Source organism: Panthera onca, chromosome B1 (assembly GCF_046562875.1).
Source record: "Panthera onca isolate mPanOnc1 chromosome B1, mPanOnc1 haplotype 2, whole genome shotgun sequence".
In the NCBI taxonomy this organism is placed as follows: domain Eukaryota; kingdom Metazoa; phylum Chordata; class Mammalia; order Carnivora; family Felidae; genus Panthera; species Panthera onca.
The window spans coordinates 2,502,154-2,519,067 of NC_138342.1; the positions used below are offsets into that span (position 1 = coordinate 2,502,154).

At 64.6% G+C, this 16,914-nt stretch overlaps 1 protein-coding gene across 2 annotated transcripts; it reads left to right on the forward strand.

The window, feature by feature from the left end:
* The first annotated feature begins 2,081 nt into the window (after positions 1-2,081).
* Positions 2,082-10,216, forward strand: HGFAC (HGF activator). 2 transcript variants are annotated; one of them, XM_060655511.3, is made up of 14 exons: positions 2,085-2,239; positions 2,787-2,964; positions 3,117-3,213; positions 3,463-3,542; positions 4,227-4,349; positions 4,433-4,564; positions 4,654-4,764; positions 4,859-5,033; positions 5,241-5,326; positions 5,905-6,160; positions 8,172-8,311; positions 8,609-8,749; positions 8,835-8,983; positions 9,955-10,216. In XM_060655511.3, the coding sequence occupies exons 1-14, from the start codon at positions 2,180-2,182 to the stop codon at positions 10,135-10,137; spliced, it is 1,911 nt and encodes a 636-aa protein (XP_060511494.3). In that variant the 5' UTR covers positions 2,085-2,179; the 3' UTR covers positions 10,138-10,216. The 2 variants fall into 2 exon arrangements, with proteins under 2 accessions (XP_060511495.3, XP_060511494.3); XM_060655512.3 differs by lacking the exons at positions 3,117-3,213; positions 3,463-3,542 and having other exon boundaries at positions 2,082-2,239.
* The last annotated feature ends 6,698 nt before the right edge of the window (positions 10,217-16,914 follow it).

A 16,914-nucleotide genomic window follows, 5' to 3' on the forward strand; every position in this document is an offset into this window, starting at 1 on the left:
AGTGTCCGCCTCATGCTGGGTGCGGGGGCCATAGACCCTGCGCTCGGGAAGCCATTGTCTCGGGGGCTTATCAGGGGAGGGGTTGAGAAGAAAATGGCTCTTGGTGCTGAGGTCAAGGGTGGGCAAAGAGAATGAAGACAACCTAACGGGACCCAAGGTCGTGGTGCTCCGGAGCGTGAGAGGAAGCGACCCTTCTGGGTCAGGGCTCCCGGTCACGTCCGCTTTGTACCATGCCCTGCAGGTCAGTGCGGGGCTCCTTCTGGGGCCACCACCGGTGGGGGCAGGGCTCAGCCTGGGAGACCCACAGACGGCGGGGCACTGGGCTGCTGTGGCTCCCACGCGCAGTGGGGACTCTTCAGGCGGCCCCGCCTCAACCCCTGCGCCTGGCCCCAGAGGGGTGGTCTGGCGGGGCCGTCTGCGGAGGAACCGCCGAGAGGAAACCTGACCGCCCAGAAGGCCTGGGCGCAGCCGGCCAGAGGCCGTGGTGAGGTTGGTTACAGAGCGGCTTGAGCCTCATGGGGGGCGGGGCAGGGCAGGCCATCGGGCAGGGCCACCGTATGGTGCTGGCTGAAGCAGGTAGAGACAGTCATCGGCCCAGGTTGCCTCAGTGGAACCCCAACATGGAGCGGCTGAGGGGCCCGGCACCCCTCCCTCTAGGGTTGCTGGGAGGAGCCCAACTCACGAGTACTCAGCAAGGCCCCCGGGGTGGTTCCAGATGCTTGTAGGGGGCAGCGCCCAGCGAGCAGTGCTCTGGATGGGGCCTTGGGAGGGGTCAGAAGGGAGAGCAGGGCCCAGCACCCACCATGTCCCCCCCACCCCCCAACACTCACCCCTCTCCCCTCCCCCCCAGGCGCCCACCATGCTCCCCATGCCCCCCCTGAACCCCTGCACCCACCACACTCCCCCACCCCTGCACCCACCATGCTCCCCTCCCCCCAGCACCCACCACACTCCCCCCACCCCTGAACCCCACCCCCACCATGCACCAGGCTGGGTGCACACTCAGTTTCCACTCTCCGTCCTTTTGTGCAGATGACAAAATGGGGCCCAGAGAGAGAGTGGTCTGGGGGCACACAGCGAGGTGGCCACAGTGCCCAGCTGATCCCTAGGCCAAAGTGAGGGCCAGCCCTCGCCTCCTCCCCATGTGGGCCACTGAGCTAATCTACAGGGAACCCGGGGCGGCTCTGTCTGGCGCCCTCCAGTCACGCGTTCTGGGACTCGTAGGGGTGGGGAGGACCTACTACCATGGTGTCCAGGGGGCAGCCCGCCCCAGGTCCCGGATGGAGAGCACGAGGTGCATGCAGACCTGGGCAGGATCCTAGGCCATGTCTCTGTGGCCTTGGGGGGCCCTGGGTGCCTGGCTGGGGCTCTTCTGGGGACCTGAGCCACCCAGAGATAGCTGGCCCCAGCCAGAGCTCAGGACGGGGTGGGGGCAGACCCAGACACAAACGGGGACAGCGTCACGTCAGCTAAGCTGTGAAGGGGAAGCCCAGGGCTCAGGGAGTCCAGGGGTGGGAAGGCTTCCTGGAGGAGGTGCCCCGGGGGTCCAGGCCAGGCGGGGGAGGAGACATTCCCGGGCAGCTTGCAGAGTTAGGGCAGGGGGACTGCCGGCTCCGGTGCTGCCCGCCTCCCCAGCTCTACTCCCATGAGAGCCCCCACCCCAGGCTTATCCTGGGAGGGGCCAAGCTGGAGTGCTGGGGACAGCAGGGGCCCCTGTGCTGGGCTCATTGCCCGCAACACTCAGCCCAGCGCACACACCCTCCTCTGGGCTAGCACCCGCCCCCCCAGGCCTGGGAGGCTCAGCACTCGAGGCCACTCTGGTTATCGATAGTTCACTAACAGACCGCCACCAGCCCTGCGGAGAGGCGGGGACCGGATGCTGGGGCCAGGAGTTCAGGTCCCCACTGGCTGTGTGTCTCAGGGGTCTGAGGATATTGTCAGGTCCAGGACTAGCGTGGCTGATGCCAGAGGGACAGCTGGACCAGGTGGGGAGAGCGGGGCAGCAGACACGAGGACCACGTGGGGCCGGCACTGGAGACAGCCAGGTTAATCATTGCCAGGTGGCCTTGACCCCCCACCTGCCCTGGCCGCTCTGTTTCCGCCTCCTGCTGCCCCTCACGCCAGCTCAGGAGCCACAGGGCGCTGGGCCTGGGTTCCCAGCCTTTGCCCCCTGCCCGGAATGGCCCTGCTCCTGCTGCTGCTGCTGGTGCCCTGCGGGGCCCAGCCCCAGGCTGGCAGGGTGAGCGCTGAGCCCGTGGCACGGTGGCCGCGGCCTCCCTAGGCCCACCCTGGGTCCTGGGGCCGGGGTGGGCTGTGGAACGTGGGAGGGCTCCACCTTGGTGAAAGCTGGCCTTCGGCGGGTGAGGTGGCATGCTGGCTGGCCTAGGGGGCCTGGGGGCCTGGGGATCTGACCTGCTGGGCCCCCGCCCGGGGGCATCAGGGCCACTGCCTTGTCTTTGGGTCCCACTGTTTGGGGACTGGGTGGGGGACCTCTCAGGGCCTCACGGCTGCTCTTTAATCCCCCAGAACAGAAGGCAGGGGTGCCCCAGCCTGGGCAGATGCCGAGCCCACCCTGTCTAACCCTGTGGGCTCGGCAGGAGGGAAGGGGACGGGGCCGGGCTGAGGAACTCAGGACGGCCAGTGTCCCCTTGGTTTCTCCTCTAAAACTTGAGAGCCGCCATGTGGAAACCAGGCCGGGGACTGCGACCAGCCCAGCCAGCAGGGCCTGAGTGTGAGGGGCGCCCATCCCACGCCGACGCGATCTCAGCCCTCTTTGCCCTTCCCAGAACCTTACAGAACCCCCAGAACCTAACGCCACAGTGACCCCGGGGACCCCCACGGCCCCCGTAACCTCGGTGACCCCTGTGACCCTGGCCACGAGTGCTCCAGAGACACAGGGACCCCGTGGTAGGGGGCTGAGCCCCCCGCCCAGGGCTCCCTCCAGCAGCAGCCCTGGGAGCCCAGGTGGGTCAGGAGACCTCCCGGAGGTGGGAGGCTGCACCTGGATGGGCGGGCTGGGAGGGGCGCGGGGGACTGCTGGAGAGTGGGGTGTGCGGTGTGGGGTCAGGAGGTGCCCAGCACGGGAGCCCCTCGACCCCTCTCGCCTCCCCCTGCAGTGCTCACAGAGGACGGGCAGCCCTGTAGTTTCCCCTTCCGCTACGGTGGCCGTATGCTGCACACCTGCACCTCGGAGGGGAGCGCCCACAGAAAGTGGTGGGTCGCCTCTGGGGACAAGGCCCGCATGCACAGACCGTCCGCCTCCCCTCCTCCCAGTCCCCACGGCCCCTTGTCCAATCCGGAGACCCTCCCGCCCTCCACACACACCCCCCGCCCCCAGACAGCCTGGCACACAGCAGGTGTAGGGAACGAGCCCCAGGGCGGTCAGAGGGGCCACCCTGTGGGCATCACACTGGGGCGGGCTGATCCCCGGCCCGGGGGACCCAGGTGCCTCCTCTCCCCCAGGTGCGCCACCACTCACAACTATGACCGCGACAGGGCCTGGGGCTACTGTGCGCAGGCCTCAGCGCCCAGGGAGGACCCAGGTGGGTGCCCAGGGAACGGGGTGGGGGGTCCTGAGCCCAGGCTAGGAGGGGGCTGGGGGCGGTGAGCGCAGGGGAGCATTATTAGGGCAACGTGCCGATGGGGCAGGGGCCGAGGGGACAGAGCTGACCTGGAACTGGGGGCTTGCTTGGAGTACGTGAGGGGACTTCGGGGTTGACCCCGCTGCAGCCCTGGGGGGCTGGGAGGGGACAGAGGAGTCATCAGCCCAGGGGCCTGCAGGAGTGCGGAAGGTGGGACCCCTCCCAGACAGGACCCTGCCTTCTCGGAGCCACCACGGTGCTGCCTCAGTCATTGCTGGGACCAAGGCGCCCCCTGGTGGTGTGGCTGGACCATGCGGCTGCACAGTCCGAGTCCTGGACAGAAAGGAGGGCCCGTAGGGTCGACGGGGCACAAGGGTCCCAGGGCACACAGGTGGGGACGGTGCTGTCTGACGGGACACCGGTACAGGGCCAGAGGCCCGCTTGCCCAGGGTCTGAGTGCTGGGCAGGGGTGCTGGGAGACGGGGGAAGGTCTACGCCCCTTCCCGGGACAACGGCACCCAAGGAACCCAGAAGGGGCGCCTTTAAGGTGGTGGGTCCGATGAAGGCCCCGCAGTCCTTGGCAAACAGAGAGGGTCGCAGGGTTTGGGGTACACCTGCCCCCTACACCTCCCCCCGTCCCCCCAGCTGCCCTGGATCCCTGTGCCTCTGGCCCGTGCCTCAACGGGGGCTCATGCTCCAACACCCAGGACCCCGAGTCCTACCACTGCACCTGCCCCGTGGCTTTCACAGGCAAGAACTGCGGCACAGGTGAGCAGGGCCACCGGGGCTTCTGGCGGCGGGAGGGCGGCCGCCCGGGTGCAGTGGGGTGCAGGGCACTCTGCGACCCCCAGAGAGATGCTTCGATGAGACGCGCTATGAGCACTTGGAGGCGGGCGATCGCTGGGCCCGAGCGAGCCAGGGCCGAGTGGAGCAGTGTGGGTGTGCGGGGGGCCAGATCCGCTGCGAGGGCACCCGCCACGCAGGTAGGCCACGGCAGGGGGCGGGGCTCGCCGGGTCCCCCAGGGACAGCGTCCTCAGGGCCTGAGGCCTAGCTTCTGAGCCCTCCCCCCAGCTTGCCTGAGCAGCCCGTGCCTGAACGGGGGCACCTGCCACCTGGTCGTGGCCACCGGGACCACCGTATGCGCCTGCCCCCCGGGCCACGCTGGGCGGCTCTGCAACATCGGTGAGTGCGTCCGCCTGTGGCCTGCGCCCCGGGGCCGGCGTCGGGGTGACGCGGCCTGGGGCCCCGGGCTCATCGCCCACCGTGCTGCCCACAGTGCCCGGCCAGCACTGCTTCGTGGGGAGCGGTGCCGAGTACCGAGGCGTGGCCAGCACAGCGGCCTCGGGTCTCAGCTGCCTGGCCTGGAACTCCGACCTGCTGTACCAGGAGCTGCATGTGGACTCGGTGGGCGCCGCCGCCCTGCTCGGCCTGGGCCCCCACGCCTACTGCCGGTCAGCACTGGCCTGCCCCACCCCCCACCACCTCATGCGACGACGTGGGTGGGGTCTGTCCTGGGGCAGAGGTCAGGCCCACGGGGCCCAGGGCCGCTATGTCCACGCCCAAGCGGAACGCTGCTGGGGAGGGGGCGTCAGGGGCCCCACCCTGCCGGGTCCTCCCACCCCCCTCACCGCCCGCCCACCCGCCTCTCCACGCGCCAGAAACCCAGACGAGGACCAGAGGCCCTGGTGCTACGTGGTGAAGGACAGCACGCTCTCCTGGGAGTACTGCCGCCTGGACGTCTGCGGTGCGCGAGGGTGGAGACCCCCGTGGGCCTCCCTGCTCCCCTCCCGTGCCTGGCCTCCCCTCTTTGGAGGACCACTGCCCCGTCTGGCAGATGGGGGCACTGAGGCTCACTGAAGCAGGGCGCGGCCAAGGTCATGCGGCCAGGGGTCAGAGCAGGTCCCCTGGGGCGGCTCCCACTCGGCCTCAACGGGGCCCCCGACGGCCCCCAGAGACAGGGAAGTGCCGAGCAGGGGTGCATAGTGTGGGCAGGGGGTCCAGCGGGCACCCCTGGGAGTGGGCAGGGGGCCCCGTGCCCCAGGGCCGTCTGACCCTCCTGGGCTCCCAGGTCCCAGGCTGCTGGGAGGGACAGGAACACCTGCCAGGTTCCCTCCCACCTTGGTTCCCACAAAACCCTGTGATTGGGTGTCATTTCCCCTTCCTGCAGAGGAGGAAAGCTGGGTGCCTGCGAGGGCGGAGCTGGGCTCAGCCCTGGACCCTCTTCCAGATGAGCTGCCTGGGGTGGGCTGGGAGGCGGGGGGAACCGCCTGAGGGCCTGAGGATGGCAGCCGGGGTGTGCGACCCAGTGACCTGTGCTCCCAGAATCCCTGGCCAGAATTAACCCCCTACCCGCCGAGGTCCTGCTGAGCCAGCCTGAGCCTGCCTCCACGGGACACCAGACCTGTGGCAAGAGGCACAAGAAAAGGAGCTTCCTCCGGCCACGCATCATTGGTGGCTCGTCCTCACTGCCCGGCTCCCACCCCTGGCTGGCCGCCATCTACATCGGGAACGACTTCTGCGCGGGGAGTCTTGTCCACACCTGCTGGGTGGTGTCTGCGGCCCACTGCTTCTCCAACAGGTGGGCGCCTCTGGCAGGACCCCCCACTCCGTGCTTCATCCCATCCACCGGTCCCCCCTCCCACCATCTACACTCCGCCCTCCCGGCCGCCCTGCCACCGTCCATCCACGCCTCTGGGCTCGCCAGCTGCCGCCCGTGTGCCCGTCCACCCTTCACCCCCCATCCTCCCACCTACCCGGCTGCCTGTCCTCACCCACTTGACGCCGCCCGTCGCTCAAGTGCCCCCACGTTTCCCCACCTGCCCGTGTAACCCCCACGTCTGGCCCCTCATCTGACCGTCGCCCCACTGGCCCAGGAGGGACTCGGCAATCAGCCCGGTGCAGGGGTGCAGGGCGTGGAAGCTGCAGAGACCAGCCCCACCCCTGCGCCCCGGGGAGCCCCGGCAGTCCTGCGTCGGGGGTGGGGCGGGGCGGCTCTCGGAGGCGTGGCCCGGTGCCGAGAGGGCGATGGGCGGGGCCGTTCTCTGTGAAGATCCCGCCCCTCCCCGACCCAGACCCCGCCCACCCCGCCTCCCTCCGGGCCGCGGAGGCCTCGCCCACTCAGTGAGCCCGCAGGCGGGCTGGGGCTCGGGCCGCCGCTTGGGCAGTGGGGGTCCAGGGCGTGGGGCCCACCGGCACACACCGGAGGAGCGGGAAAGACCAGCCCCTCCCCAGCTTCCACCCGCTGTGATGGGGACAAGGTTCCCCATCTGGGCGTCCAGACTGGGAGGCTCCCCCCTGGGGGGAGGCCAGTGGGAGGGGATGGGCCTGAGCCCCCCTCAGTCAGCCAGGGACCATGGCACGGGTGGGGGGGCAGTGGGCTCAAGTCGGGCGAGGGTTTAAGAGGCTGGGGCAGGGGGTGCGCCTGGGTGGCTCAGTCGGTTGAGCCTCCGGCTTCCGCTCAGGTCAGGATCTCATGGTTTGGGGGTTTCGAGCCCCGTGTGGGGCTCTGTGCTGACAGCTCAGATCCTAGAGCCTGGTCCGGAGTCTGTGTCTTCCTCTCTCTCTGCACCTCCCTCGCTCATGCTCGGTCTCTCAGCAATATGATAAATGTTAAAAAAAAAAAAAAAAAAAAAAAAAGAGGCTGGGGCAGGAGAGCAGGGGCCCTCTCCTCCCATCCATGGCAGGGCTGGGGAGGGGCCAGGCAGGGGCAGTGAGGTAGACAGGGGTGTTAGAGGGGGGTTCCTGGACTCCCAGGTGCCCCTCAGGAGGGGCATGCTCCTTTAGCAAAGGGCAGAACCTGGCACCCGAGCTGGCAGACAGCCCGCTCCTCCCTGCCCTGCACTTGGGCCAGCCCGGTCCTCCTCCTGTCCCTGGAGGCCTGGGGGCTCCAAGCCCTCAGTTCACTGGCCATCCACCCTGAGAGCCCACCTGAGCAAGACCCAAGAATGGCCGGCTCTGGCCCTGGATGGGGTTGATGGCCTTGTCCAGAGGCCAGGCACCCAGCCCTACTGTGTGCTGAGCATCTGGCTGGCTGCCCATGGCACAGGAGCCCGTCTTCCAGAAGGGCCTACGGCCTGGGACAGCCTAGTGGCCAAGGTCCCACAGTGGCCTGGAGCTGGAGTCCAAGGCAGGAGGGCCAAGCCAGCATGAGAGCTAACCGCTTCCACAGGAGATGGGAAAACAGAGGCCCAGAGAGGGGACCGAGAAGCTGACCATGGGGGCCCAGGGCTGTGCCCAGCAGGAGTGAGGGGCTGTATCTGGGGGTCCCCACAGGCTAGATAGAAGCTGGGTCAGGGCTGCCAGGCAGGGCTGGGGTCTCCACCCACTCAGGCCCCGAGCAGCACGGCCCCCATGCCCCCGTCTGCGTGAGGTCCCCAGAATCACTAAAGGTTGTGTGTGTGTGTGTGTGTGTGTGTGTGTGGCCAGAGCCCAGCACTCTCCTGCCCCTGCTCAGCCCCCCAAGGGCTGCAGGGGGCCTGCACAGTCCTGGATCTCCAGGACGCTTGAGCCATCATGGGTCATGGGGAGAGCCAACCTCAGGAGCCTGAGGGGAGGGCCCGGGTCCCGCTGTCACCAGCCGTGTCGCACAGCCCCCGCAGGGAAAGTGTCTTAGTGGTCCTAGGCCAACACTTCTTCAACCAGACGACAGACGTAACGCAGACGTTTGGCATCGAGAAGTACATCCCTTACCCCATGTACTCAGTGTTCAACCCCAGTGACCATGACCTGGGTAAGTGAGGCTTGGGGCTCGTTGGGGTGCAACAGGCCAGAGCCAGGAGAGGGGCAGGGGTAGGCACGAGGCCGACCTGGGGAGAGGGGCATGGAGAGAAGGGGAGGGAGAGGATGGGGGAGGGGAGGGGAGTCCGGTGCAGGGCAGCGAGGGTGCCCGGGACGGCAGAGTGGCCTTGGCCTGGTGGGAGGAGGACCCGGGTCTCCCAGTGCACGGCCCCTCCGTCTCTGGCACCACCCTCTGTCCGGCAGGGCCCCCCCGTGCCCCAGGCTGACCTCTGGTCTCTCTCCTGCCCAGTCCTGATCCGGCTGAAGAAGAAGGGGGACCGCTGTGCCGTCCGCTCCCAGTTCGTCCAGCCCATCTGCCTGCCTGACCCCAGCAGCCCCTTCCCCGCCGGACACAAGTGCCAGATCGCCGGCTGGGGCCACCAGGATGAGAGTGAGTGGGGGTGGGAGCATCGCGGCCAGGGGTGTGGCGGCCCGCCCCGGCAAGCGTCGCCCAGCCTCAGGGCACCTGTCCGCAGACGTGAGTGGCTACTCCAGCTCCCTGCGGGAGGCGCTGGTCCCCCTGGTGGCAGACCACAAGTGCAGCAGCCCCGAGGTGTATGGGGCCGACGTCAGCCCCCACATGCTGTGCGCTGGCTACTTCGACTGCAAGTCTGACGCCTGCCAGGTGAGCCGGGGCTCTCGAGGATGCCGGCCCCCCGCCCCGAAAGGGACCTTGACCTGAAGAGCCAGCAGGGGAGCCGGGCAGAGCGTGCCCTTCCCAGTCAGTGGCCCGCACCCCCAGGCTGGGCGTCCCTCTCACATGATGGGGAGGCTGAGGCCCAGGGAGGGGCAGGGTCTCAAAGCCTGGACGTGTCCCAGTTGCCCAGCCACAGGTGGGCACGTGACACTAAAGGCCAAGTCCCTTTTCGTCCAGAGTTCCTCCAAGTGAGCTCGGTCGACGAGCCCGTCCCCAGAGCTGATTTATCGAGGGCTCCGCGAGCACTGTCTTGTTTAGGCTACACGTCAACCCCGAGACGGAGGAACAGCTTTACTTGCCATTTTATAGACGGACAAACTGAGGCTCAGAGAGGTCCTGTCACTCTTCCCAGGTCACACAGCTCAGGAGCGGCAGGGTGGGGGGGCCTTGACACTGGACCACATGATCGGACGAGCACCTTTGGGGGAAGTCAGGATGGGTTTCTGCACGAGGGGGCATTTGCACTTATTTGGAGGATGAATAGGAGTCTGCCAGGTGGCTGGGAGGGCATTTCAAGGGGGGGACTGAGCCTGAGCCAGAACACGGGGACCCCCCCCCCCCCGGTCCGTGCAGGGTGCGTGCTGGCGGCCGGCTCGGGAGCCCGATTGAGGAGCCCACTGCTGGGCGTGGGGCTGAGAGGGATCCATGGCACGGGTGCGGTCACAGCGGCCCTGGAACCCGGTGACCTCGTGTCTAGGAGGCTGGGGGAGGGGGGACAGTGCTCCACCTGAAACACCCTTGTCTTCTGTCCCCCACGCGGTAGGAAGTCTGCATCGGGAGCTCCCGGGAGTCCTCACCACAGGCTCCTCTGGAGACATTCTCGGGGCTGGGGCTCGGGAGGCGGGAGCGGGAGCACCTCTGTGCTGCTGAGGGGCTGAGCCGGCCTGCCTCTGCTGCAGGGGGACTCAGGCGGACCCCTGGCCTGTGAGAAGAACGGCCTGGCCTACCTGTACGGCATCATCAGCTGGGGCGACGGCTGTGGGAGGCTTAACAAACCTGGTGTCTACACCCGTGTGGCCAATTACGTGGACTGGATCAACGACCGGATCCGGCCCCCTAAGCGGCCTGCGGATCCCTCCTGAGGCACCCCACCCCTGGCGTGGGCGTCCCGCCTCTCACCGTTCCCAAACTCCTGCAATAAAGATGTCTCCGCGAACCTGGCCCACGCTGCCCGTGCCTCTGCCCCCGGCTCAGCCCTCCGTCCCGGGCCTTGACCCCCCGGCCCACGTCTGTAGATGGCGTGGCTGAGGGCCAGGGCTCCCGGAGCCAGGGCCCCACCTTCCTTTGCTCAGTGGAGAAGGAAGCCTGCAACCCCCCAGGAGGGGTCTGGCCCCAAGACCTGGGGGGGGGGGGGGGTCAGGGCAGGGGACTTAGTCTGGAGCCTGTCCAGAGCCCGAGCTGTCTCTAGCCACCCCACTCAGGCCACCCCCAGGCAGGTAGGGCTGGGGCCCAGGCTCCCCGCGTTGTCCCAGGGCAGAGTCCAAGCCAAATAGTGCATGGGACCTTAAGACTTACGACAGGTTCGTTTGAAATGGCTGCTGGCCCTCATTTTCCTTCAAGAGGGCAACCTGACTGCAGCGGTCCCCAGGGGGAAGGCCAGGGACTCCCTCTGAGGGAGACCAGCAGGCCCAGAGACCGCCAAGGGCGTCCAGGGCAATGGGCCACTACTGCTAGGTACCTCCAGGAGCCAAGCTCCTGCAGCAGCTGGCCAGGACACCTTGGGAAAGGATTCACAGTTGCTGGGAAGAGCCCAGGATTCCAGGCAGAGAGAGAGAGAGCGGCAGCTGCAAAGGTCCTGAGGCAGGGGACGTGGCTTGTTTGAATCAAAATAAGGAAGTGTGGCTGGAGACCAGAGGAGGCAGGGATGGGGGGCTGCTGTGGGCTGCAGTGAGGTACGGGGTGTGCCCTGGGGTCCCTGACGGGGCTTCGGCAGGGTGGACACGCAAAGACCTCTGTGGCCAGGGGGAGAGACCTGGGTCTGCCCCATAGCAGACCCATAGCCCTGCCGCCATAGCCCTGGTGCCCAGCAGCGTGTGCCTCAGGGAGCCGGGGGCCCTGGTCTCGGGGAGAGGCCGGGGGATGGCCCCACATTCAGTGCCTCCGCACGGTCCTCCACGCAGTCCCCACCCACCTCTCCTGCTCCTCGACCCCGAAGCCTCTTTCTCCCCTGTCGTCTCCACGGCCCCCGCCTTGGACCAGGTCTCACCACCTCTCTCTGAAGTGACAGGCCAGGGCTTTCTGAATGTCACTGCCCTCCTACCTCGGAACCTCCCCTAATCCCTGTGGCCTGACCCCACCTACCTCCCACCCCTCTTCTGTCCCCGCCCCGCCCCCCAGTCTGTGCTCTGGCCACTCTGGCCTCCCTCTGTCCATGCAACTGACCGGAGCCCTCACTCATGCTGTTCCCACTGCTTCTAGAATGTTCTCTCCCAGGCCACCCCTCCCCCTTTCACTCGGTGGAGCTCAGGTTACTCGTGGAGGCTGCTCCTGAGAGGCCAGGCTAGTCGGGTCCTGCCCCAGTCGTTCCCGTCCTCACGTGTGCACGTGGGTGCAGAGGACATGGGCTTTGCCAGGCGCCTCTGCTCTTAGCCTGTGTCAGGACTGCGTCCCGAGGCTGGGCGGATACCGCGGGAACAAAGGCAGCTTTGTCTTCCTCCTGTGACCCGGTGCGGCGCTCGGCCTCTTGCTGACATTGGTTTGCCAGCGATCCGTTCCTGTACCGAGAGAGGAAGACGCCCCAGAGCCCCCTTCCCTGAGACTTCTCGCACTAAGCTCTCATTTGCCCGAATGGGGCCCCAAGGCCACACGTAGCTGCAGAGGAGGCTGGGACGGCAGGGGACTGGGTTGTCAGGACTGGATCAGACACATCACGATGGACACGCACCGCTCCAAGCAAGACCAGAGAAGAGAGCCCGGTCCTGAGCCCTGGCCCCTCTCCCCACGGCCCCTCCGGCTGGCCGGAGTGCCCTGCTGAAGCCCCCACGTGTTGGTCCCAGCCCAGGGCCGCGCAGTCTGGTTGCCGTGGCCACAGGAGCTCCAAGCGTGGGGCATGTGGGGCCTCCGGCACCTGTGCTTGGCTCCGCCCCACCATAACCCCCCGCCCCTTCTCCCCTGTGGGTGTTGGCCTGGATCTGTTAAAGAGGTGGCTCTCGATTATAGACTGTCTAGCACGAAGCCGACCTTGCATTCCTGGAGGGCACTGTGCTGAGTCAGAGCGAGCCAGCCTCTCCCGCTTGCTGTACACACTCCCAGATGTGCACTCACTCTCCGCCTTCTCCACCTGGAGCTCCGTCCCAGGAAGCTGATCCCCTGGACAGCATCAAAGGGCTCCTGTGCCCGCTGGGTTATTCAGGACATGGGGGAGCCCCCGCAGCAGCTCAGAGGAGGGAGGAGAGTGAGACTGGGATATCGATTTCCCTGGCTCCCTCCTTTTGGGGCCACCTTGATGTTATAAGTTGAACTGTGTCCTCCTAACATTCATATGTTGAAGTCCTAACCCCCAGGACCTCAGAATGTGATCTTATTTGGAGGGAGGGTCTTTACAGAGGTGATCAATCAGAAATGAGGTCACCAGGGTGGGCCCTGATCCAGTATGACTGTGCCCCTAGAAGGAGGGGAAAGGTGGACACACACACACACATACACACACACACAGAAGTACCACAGTGGAAGGTGGCCTTCGACAGGCCAAGGGCAGAGGCTTGGGGCAGGCCCTCCTTCACAGCCCCGGAAGGAAGCAGCCCTGACGATTATCTCGATCTTGGACTCTGGGCTCCAGAATTGTGAGACCATTGATTTCTGCTGTTTCAGCCCTGTCTCTGGCACCTTGTCCTGGGACCCTAGAGGACAGACACACCCAGATCCCTTGACTGAAGGTCACCGCTCCTTTCAAAGATGGGAATGACCGTTGCCTTCGTGGGGTGACCTCTTCCTCTGGCCTAGAGGCAGTATCGACCCCACCCCACCCCCGTCCAGCCCTGGGCCACCGAGTTACCCTTGGTGGCTCCCCTCCAACACCACCTGTCCGATTATCCTAATGCTGTGCCAGCCTGTTGGGACCCTGGCTGATCCACGCTGCCTTACTTTTTACAAGCTTTTTGGGATTTACTCTCATTTTTTTTTTTTTTAGGACTTTATTATGCTTCTGAGTGAGATCCGCCTTTCTTACACTCCTTGACTCACACAATGACTTCAGGAGTATCCCTTCTTTTTTTTTTTTTTTTTTTTTTTTAATTTTTTTTTTTCAACGTTTTTTATTTATTTTTGGGACAGAGAGAGACAGAGCATGAACGGGGGAGGGGCAGAGAGAGAGGGAGACACAGAATCGGAAACAGGCTCCAGGCTCCGAGCCATCAGCCCAGAGCCTGACGCGGGGCTCGAACTCACGGACCGCGAGATCGTGACCTGGCTGAAGTCGGACGCTTAACCGACTGCGCCACCCAGGCGCCCCAGGAGTATCCCTTCTTTTATCGTTCCCTGGAGGACTCTGGAATGATCTATCTTTGAAAGTTTGGTAGAATCCTGTATAAAATTCCCTGGGTCCAGAGTTTTCTTTACTGCTGGTTCAGTATGTCAGTAGTTGCTGCCCTGAGGATTCTGTTTTTTTCTTGCACCAGTTATGGGAGGCTGCTTTTATGAAATTGTCTGTCTAAATTGTCACATTTGTTGCCGTGGACTTGCTGACGGTGTCCCCAGTCACTTAATTCAGACGGACCAGAGCCCACCCTTTGCGTCAGCTGCCTCCTGGCCTCCCGCGCTGAGGTCGAGAAATCTGCTTTACATCAATTGTTCTTTCATAAGGACCCTCCATCCTCTGGTGGCTTTTAGGACGTCGGGCTTCTCCCCGACGTGGGGCTCCTCCCTGTCTCCTACCTTGCTTGCTGTCTGTTGGAACCTCACTCAGCTTGAAGGTGGCTGGCACCCTGCCTGGGTGGTGACTCAGGGATCCAGCCTCCTTGTATCTGGAGCTTCCGGTGTCCGGTGAGGCTTGGAGTCCACCCCCAGACACTTTTTCTGTGTCACCACTGACCTCGAAACTCAGGGTCCTGATCCGACAGTCATGTACTGAGCTCACCATTCTGTGGGCTGGTAACTTGGCGTGGGCGGGGCTGGCCGGTACTCTGGGCGGGGCTGACCAGTTTTCTAGGAGGGGCTGGCTGGTTCTCTGGGCGGGGCTGGTGTGGGCGGAGCTAGCTGGTTCTCTGGGCGGAACTGGCCGCTTGGCATGGGCGGGGCTGGCCACCTGGCGTGGGCGGGGCTGGCCGGTTCTCTGGGTGGGGCTGACCAGTTTTCTGGGCGGGGCTGACCAGTTTTCTGGGAGGGGCTGGGTGGCTCTCTGGGCGGGGTTGGTGTGGGCGGAGCTAGCTTGTTCTCTGGGCGGAACTGGCCACTTGGCATGGGCGGGGCTGGCCACCTGGCGTGGGCGGGGCTGGCCGGTTCTCTGGGTGGGGCTGACCAGTTTTCTGGGCGGGGCTGACCAGTTTTCTGGGAGGGGCTGGGTGGCTCTCTGGGTGGGGTTAGTGTGGGCGGAGCTGGCTGGTTCTCTGGGCGGGGCTGGCAACCTGGCATGGGCGGGGCTGGCCGGTTCTCTGGGCGGGGGCTGCCTCATTCTCACAGCTGGAGGCATCAGTGAGTCTTGGGCTATTCTGCTTCTGGGAGTCACCTGGCTGTTGGCTCCTGCCATGGGGTGACTAGGCCACATGTCGCTCCTCATCCAGTGGGTCAGCCTGGACTTGTTCGCGTGGTGGAGGCTGGGCTCCAAAAGAAAGAGGAGCGGATGTGAGCATTTCCATTGTGCTTCATTTGTCGAAGCCAGCCATATTCCAGGTGGACAGACAGATTCCAACCTCAGTGGGAGGACGTATACGGTCACACTTCCAGGGTGCGGGTGTGGCGGGAGGAGTCACTGCAGCCATTTGTTCAAACGATCTCCCACATTGTCTGTCCCAGCTCAGACTGCCACCAGCTAGGTAGGGCTTAGACAACAGGAACTTACTTCTCACAGTTCTGGAGGCTGAAGTCCTAGATCAAGGTCCGTCAGGGCCGGTTTCTAGTGAGGCTTCCCTTCCAGGCTGCAGAGGCCACCTTCCCGCTCTGCGCGTGCTCTGAGAGAGGGGACATTGCTGTGTCTCTCCCTCTGCTGGGAAGGCCACAGTCCTGTGGGATTGGGACCCCACCCTTATGATCTCATTTAACCTTAACTGCTTCCGTAAAGACCGTATCTCCAAATACAGCCACGTGGGGGGTTCGGGCTTCAACCCAAGTGTTTTGGGGGACATGATTCAGCCATGTCACACCCCCTCATTGTGGGGTGAATGTAGAGTGTGGGAGATGGTGCCAGGTGCCCTCAGCTGGGCCTGGAAGTGGGGCTCATCTCTTCTGCCCGGACTCCACTGGCCAGGACCCCTTCGTACAGCCCCACCTATCCGCAGGGGAAGGGTAGACACAGGGCACGGTGTTTGCCCCTGTCAGGCGGTTCCGAGCCCCTGGAGATCCCAGATGAGGCAGCCCGGCCCTGGTCCCGATCGTCGCTGTGTGTTTGTGAACCCGTGATCATTTTCAAAGACCCTCACACACACTGTCTCACGTAGGGGCTCATCATCATAATATGAGGCAAGAAGAGGAAACGGAGACCAGAGGTCACGTGACGGTTAAAGTTCCTTTGGGTGGTGAGTGAGTGGCAGGTGCGGTGTCTGGGGCCAGGTCCTGTGGCCCAAGTCTGTGGCAGTGGCAGTGGCAGTGTCCCTGGCCGTGATGTCCAGCAGCAGCACCCCCGGCTGTGTGGTCAGTCAGGGATGACCACACGTCACTAACGTCACTAGCGGCCATGGGGTTCTTGGGAGGGGCCAGGCATGCCCCGTGGCCGTGAGTCCAGCTGTGTGGTGGTGCTGGGCCGGGGCGGCATCTGGTGTTAGGAACGTGGCTGTGCTTCCCTACCGCCCTGCCTCCCAAAGCTCCTGCTGGCTCTCCAGCCTCCCCTGGGTTCTACTAGAGGCCTGACATTCTTCCAGCAAATTCCTTCCTGCTCCAGCGGCCAGAGTCAGTTTCACCCAGCAACCGGGGCTGGAGCAGCTGAAGAAACTGTCTCAGTCCCCTTGGACCGCTGTACCAGAATGCCGCAGGCCAGGGGGCTGTTTCTCACAGTGCTGAGGCCAGGAGTCTGAGATGAGGGCACAGGCAGTGTCGGGTTCTGGCGAGAGCCGCTTCCTGGCCGCGGAGGGCCACCTTCCTGCTATGCGCTCACACAGCGGGGAGAGACCATCTCCTTGCGTCTCTTCTTACAAGGACACTATAAGGACACTACAGATCTTCCCCAACTTACGATGAGCTTACCGTGGAAATACTAGAAGTCCAAAACGCACTGAATACGTCTCCCTAGCGAACGTGGTGGCTCAGCCTGGCCTGCCTGTCCCAGGACACTCACATCAGCCCACAGTGGGGCAAAATCATCCAGCACAAAGTCTGTTTTATAACAGTGTCGACCATCTCACGTGTCTCATTGAAGGCGAAAAGGGTTCTGTGGGTGTAGACGGTTGTCAGTGTACCGATTGTTCCCCCGGTGACTGGGTGGCTGGCCGGGAGCGGCTGGCCAGGGGCCTCGGGCCTTACAGACTGTGCCTCACAGACCGCTGGCCTGGGAAAAGATCCAAAGTCAGAATCTGAAGTGCAGCTTCTACGGGATGTGGATTGCTTTCTCCCTGTCCTGGAGTTGAAAAATCCTAAGTCGAACCATCTGTAATTGGGTCATGGGAGCTCTACCCTCATGACCTAATTGTGTCCCAAAGGCCCGACCTCCTAACTCCATCCCACCGAGCGGGGGTTTGATCTTCAACACGTGAATCTGGGGGGACACAAACATG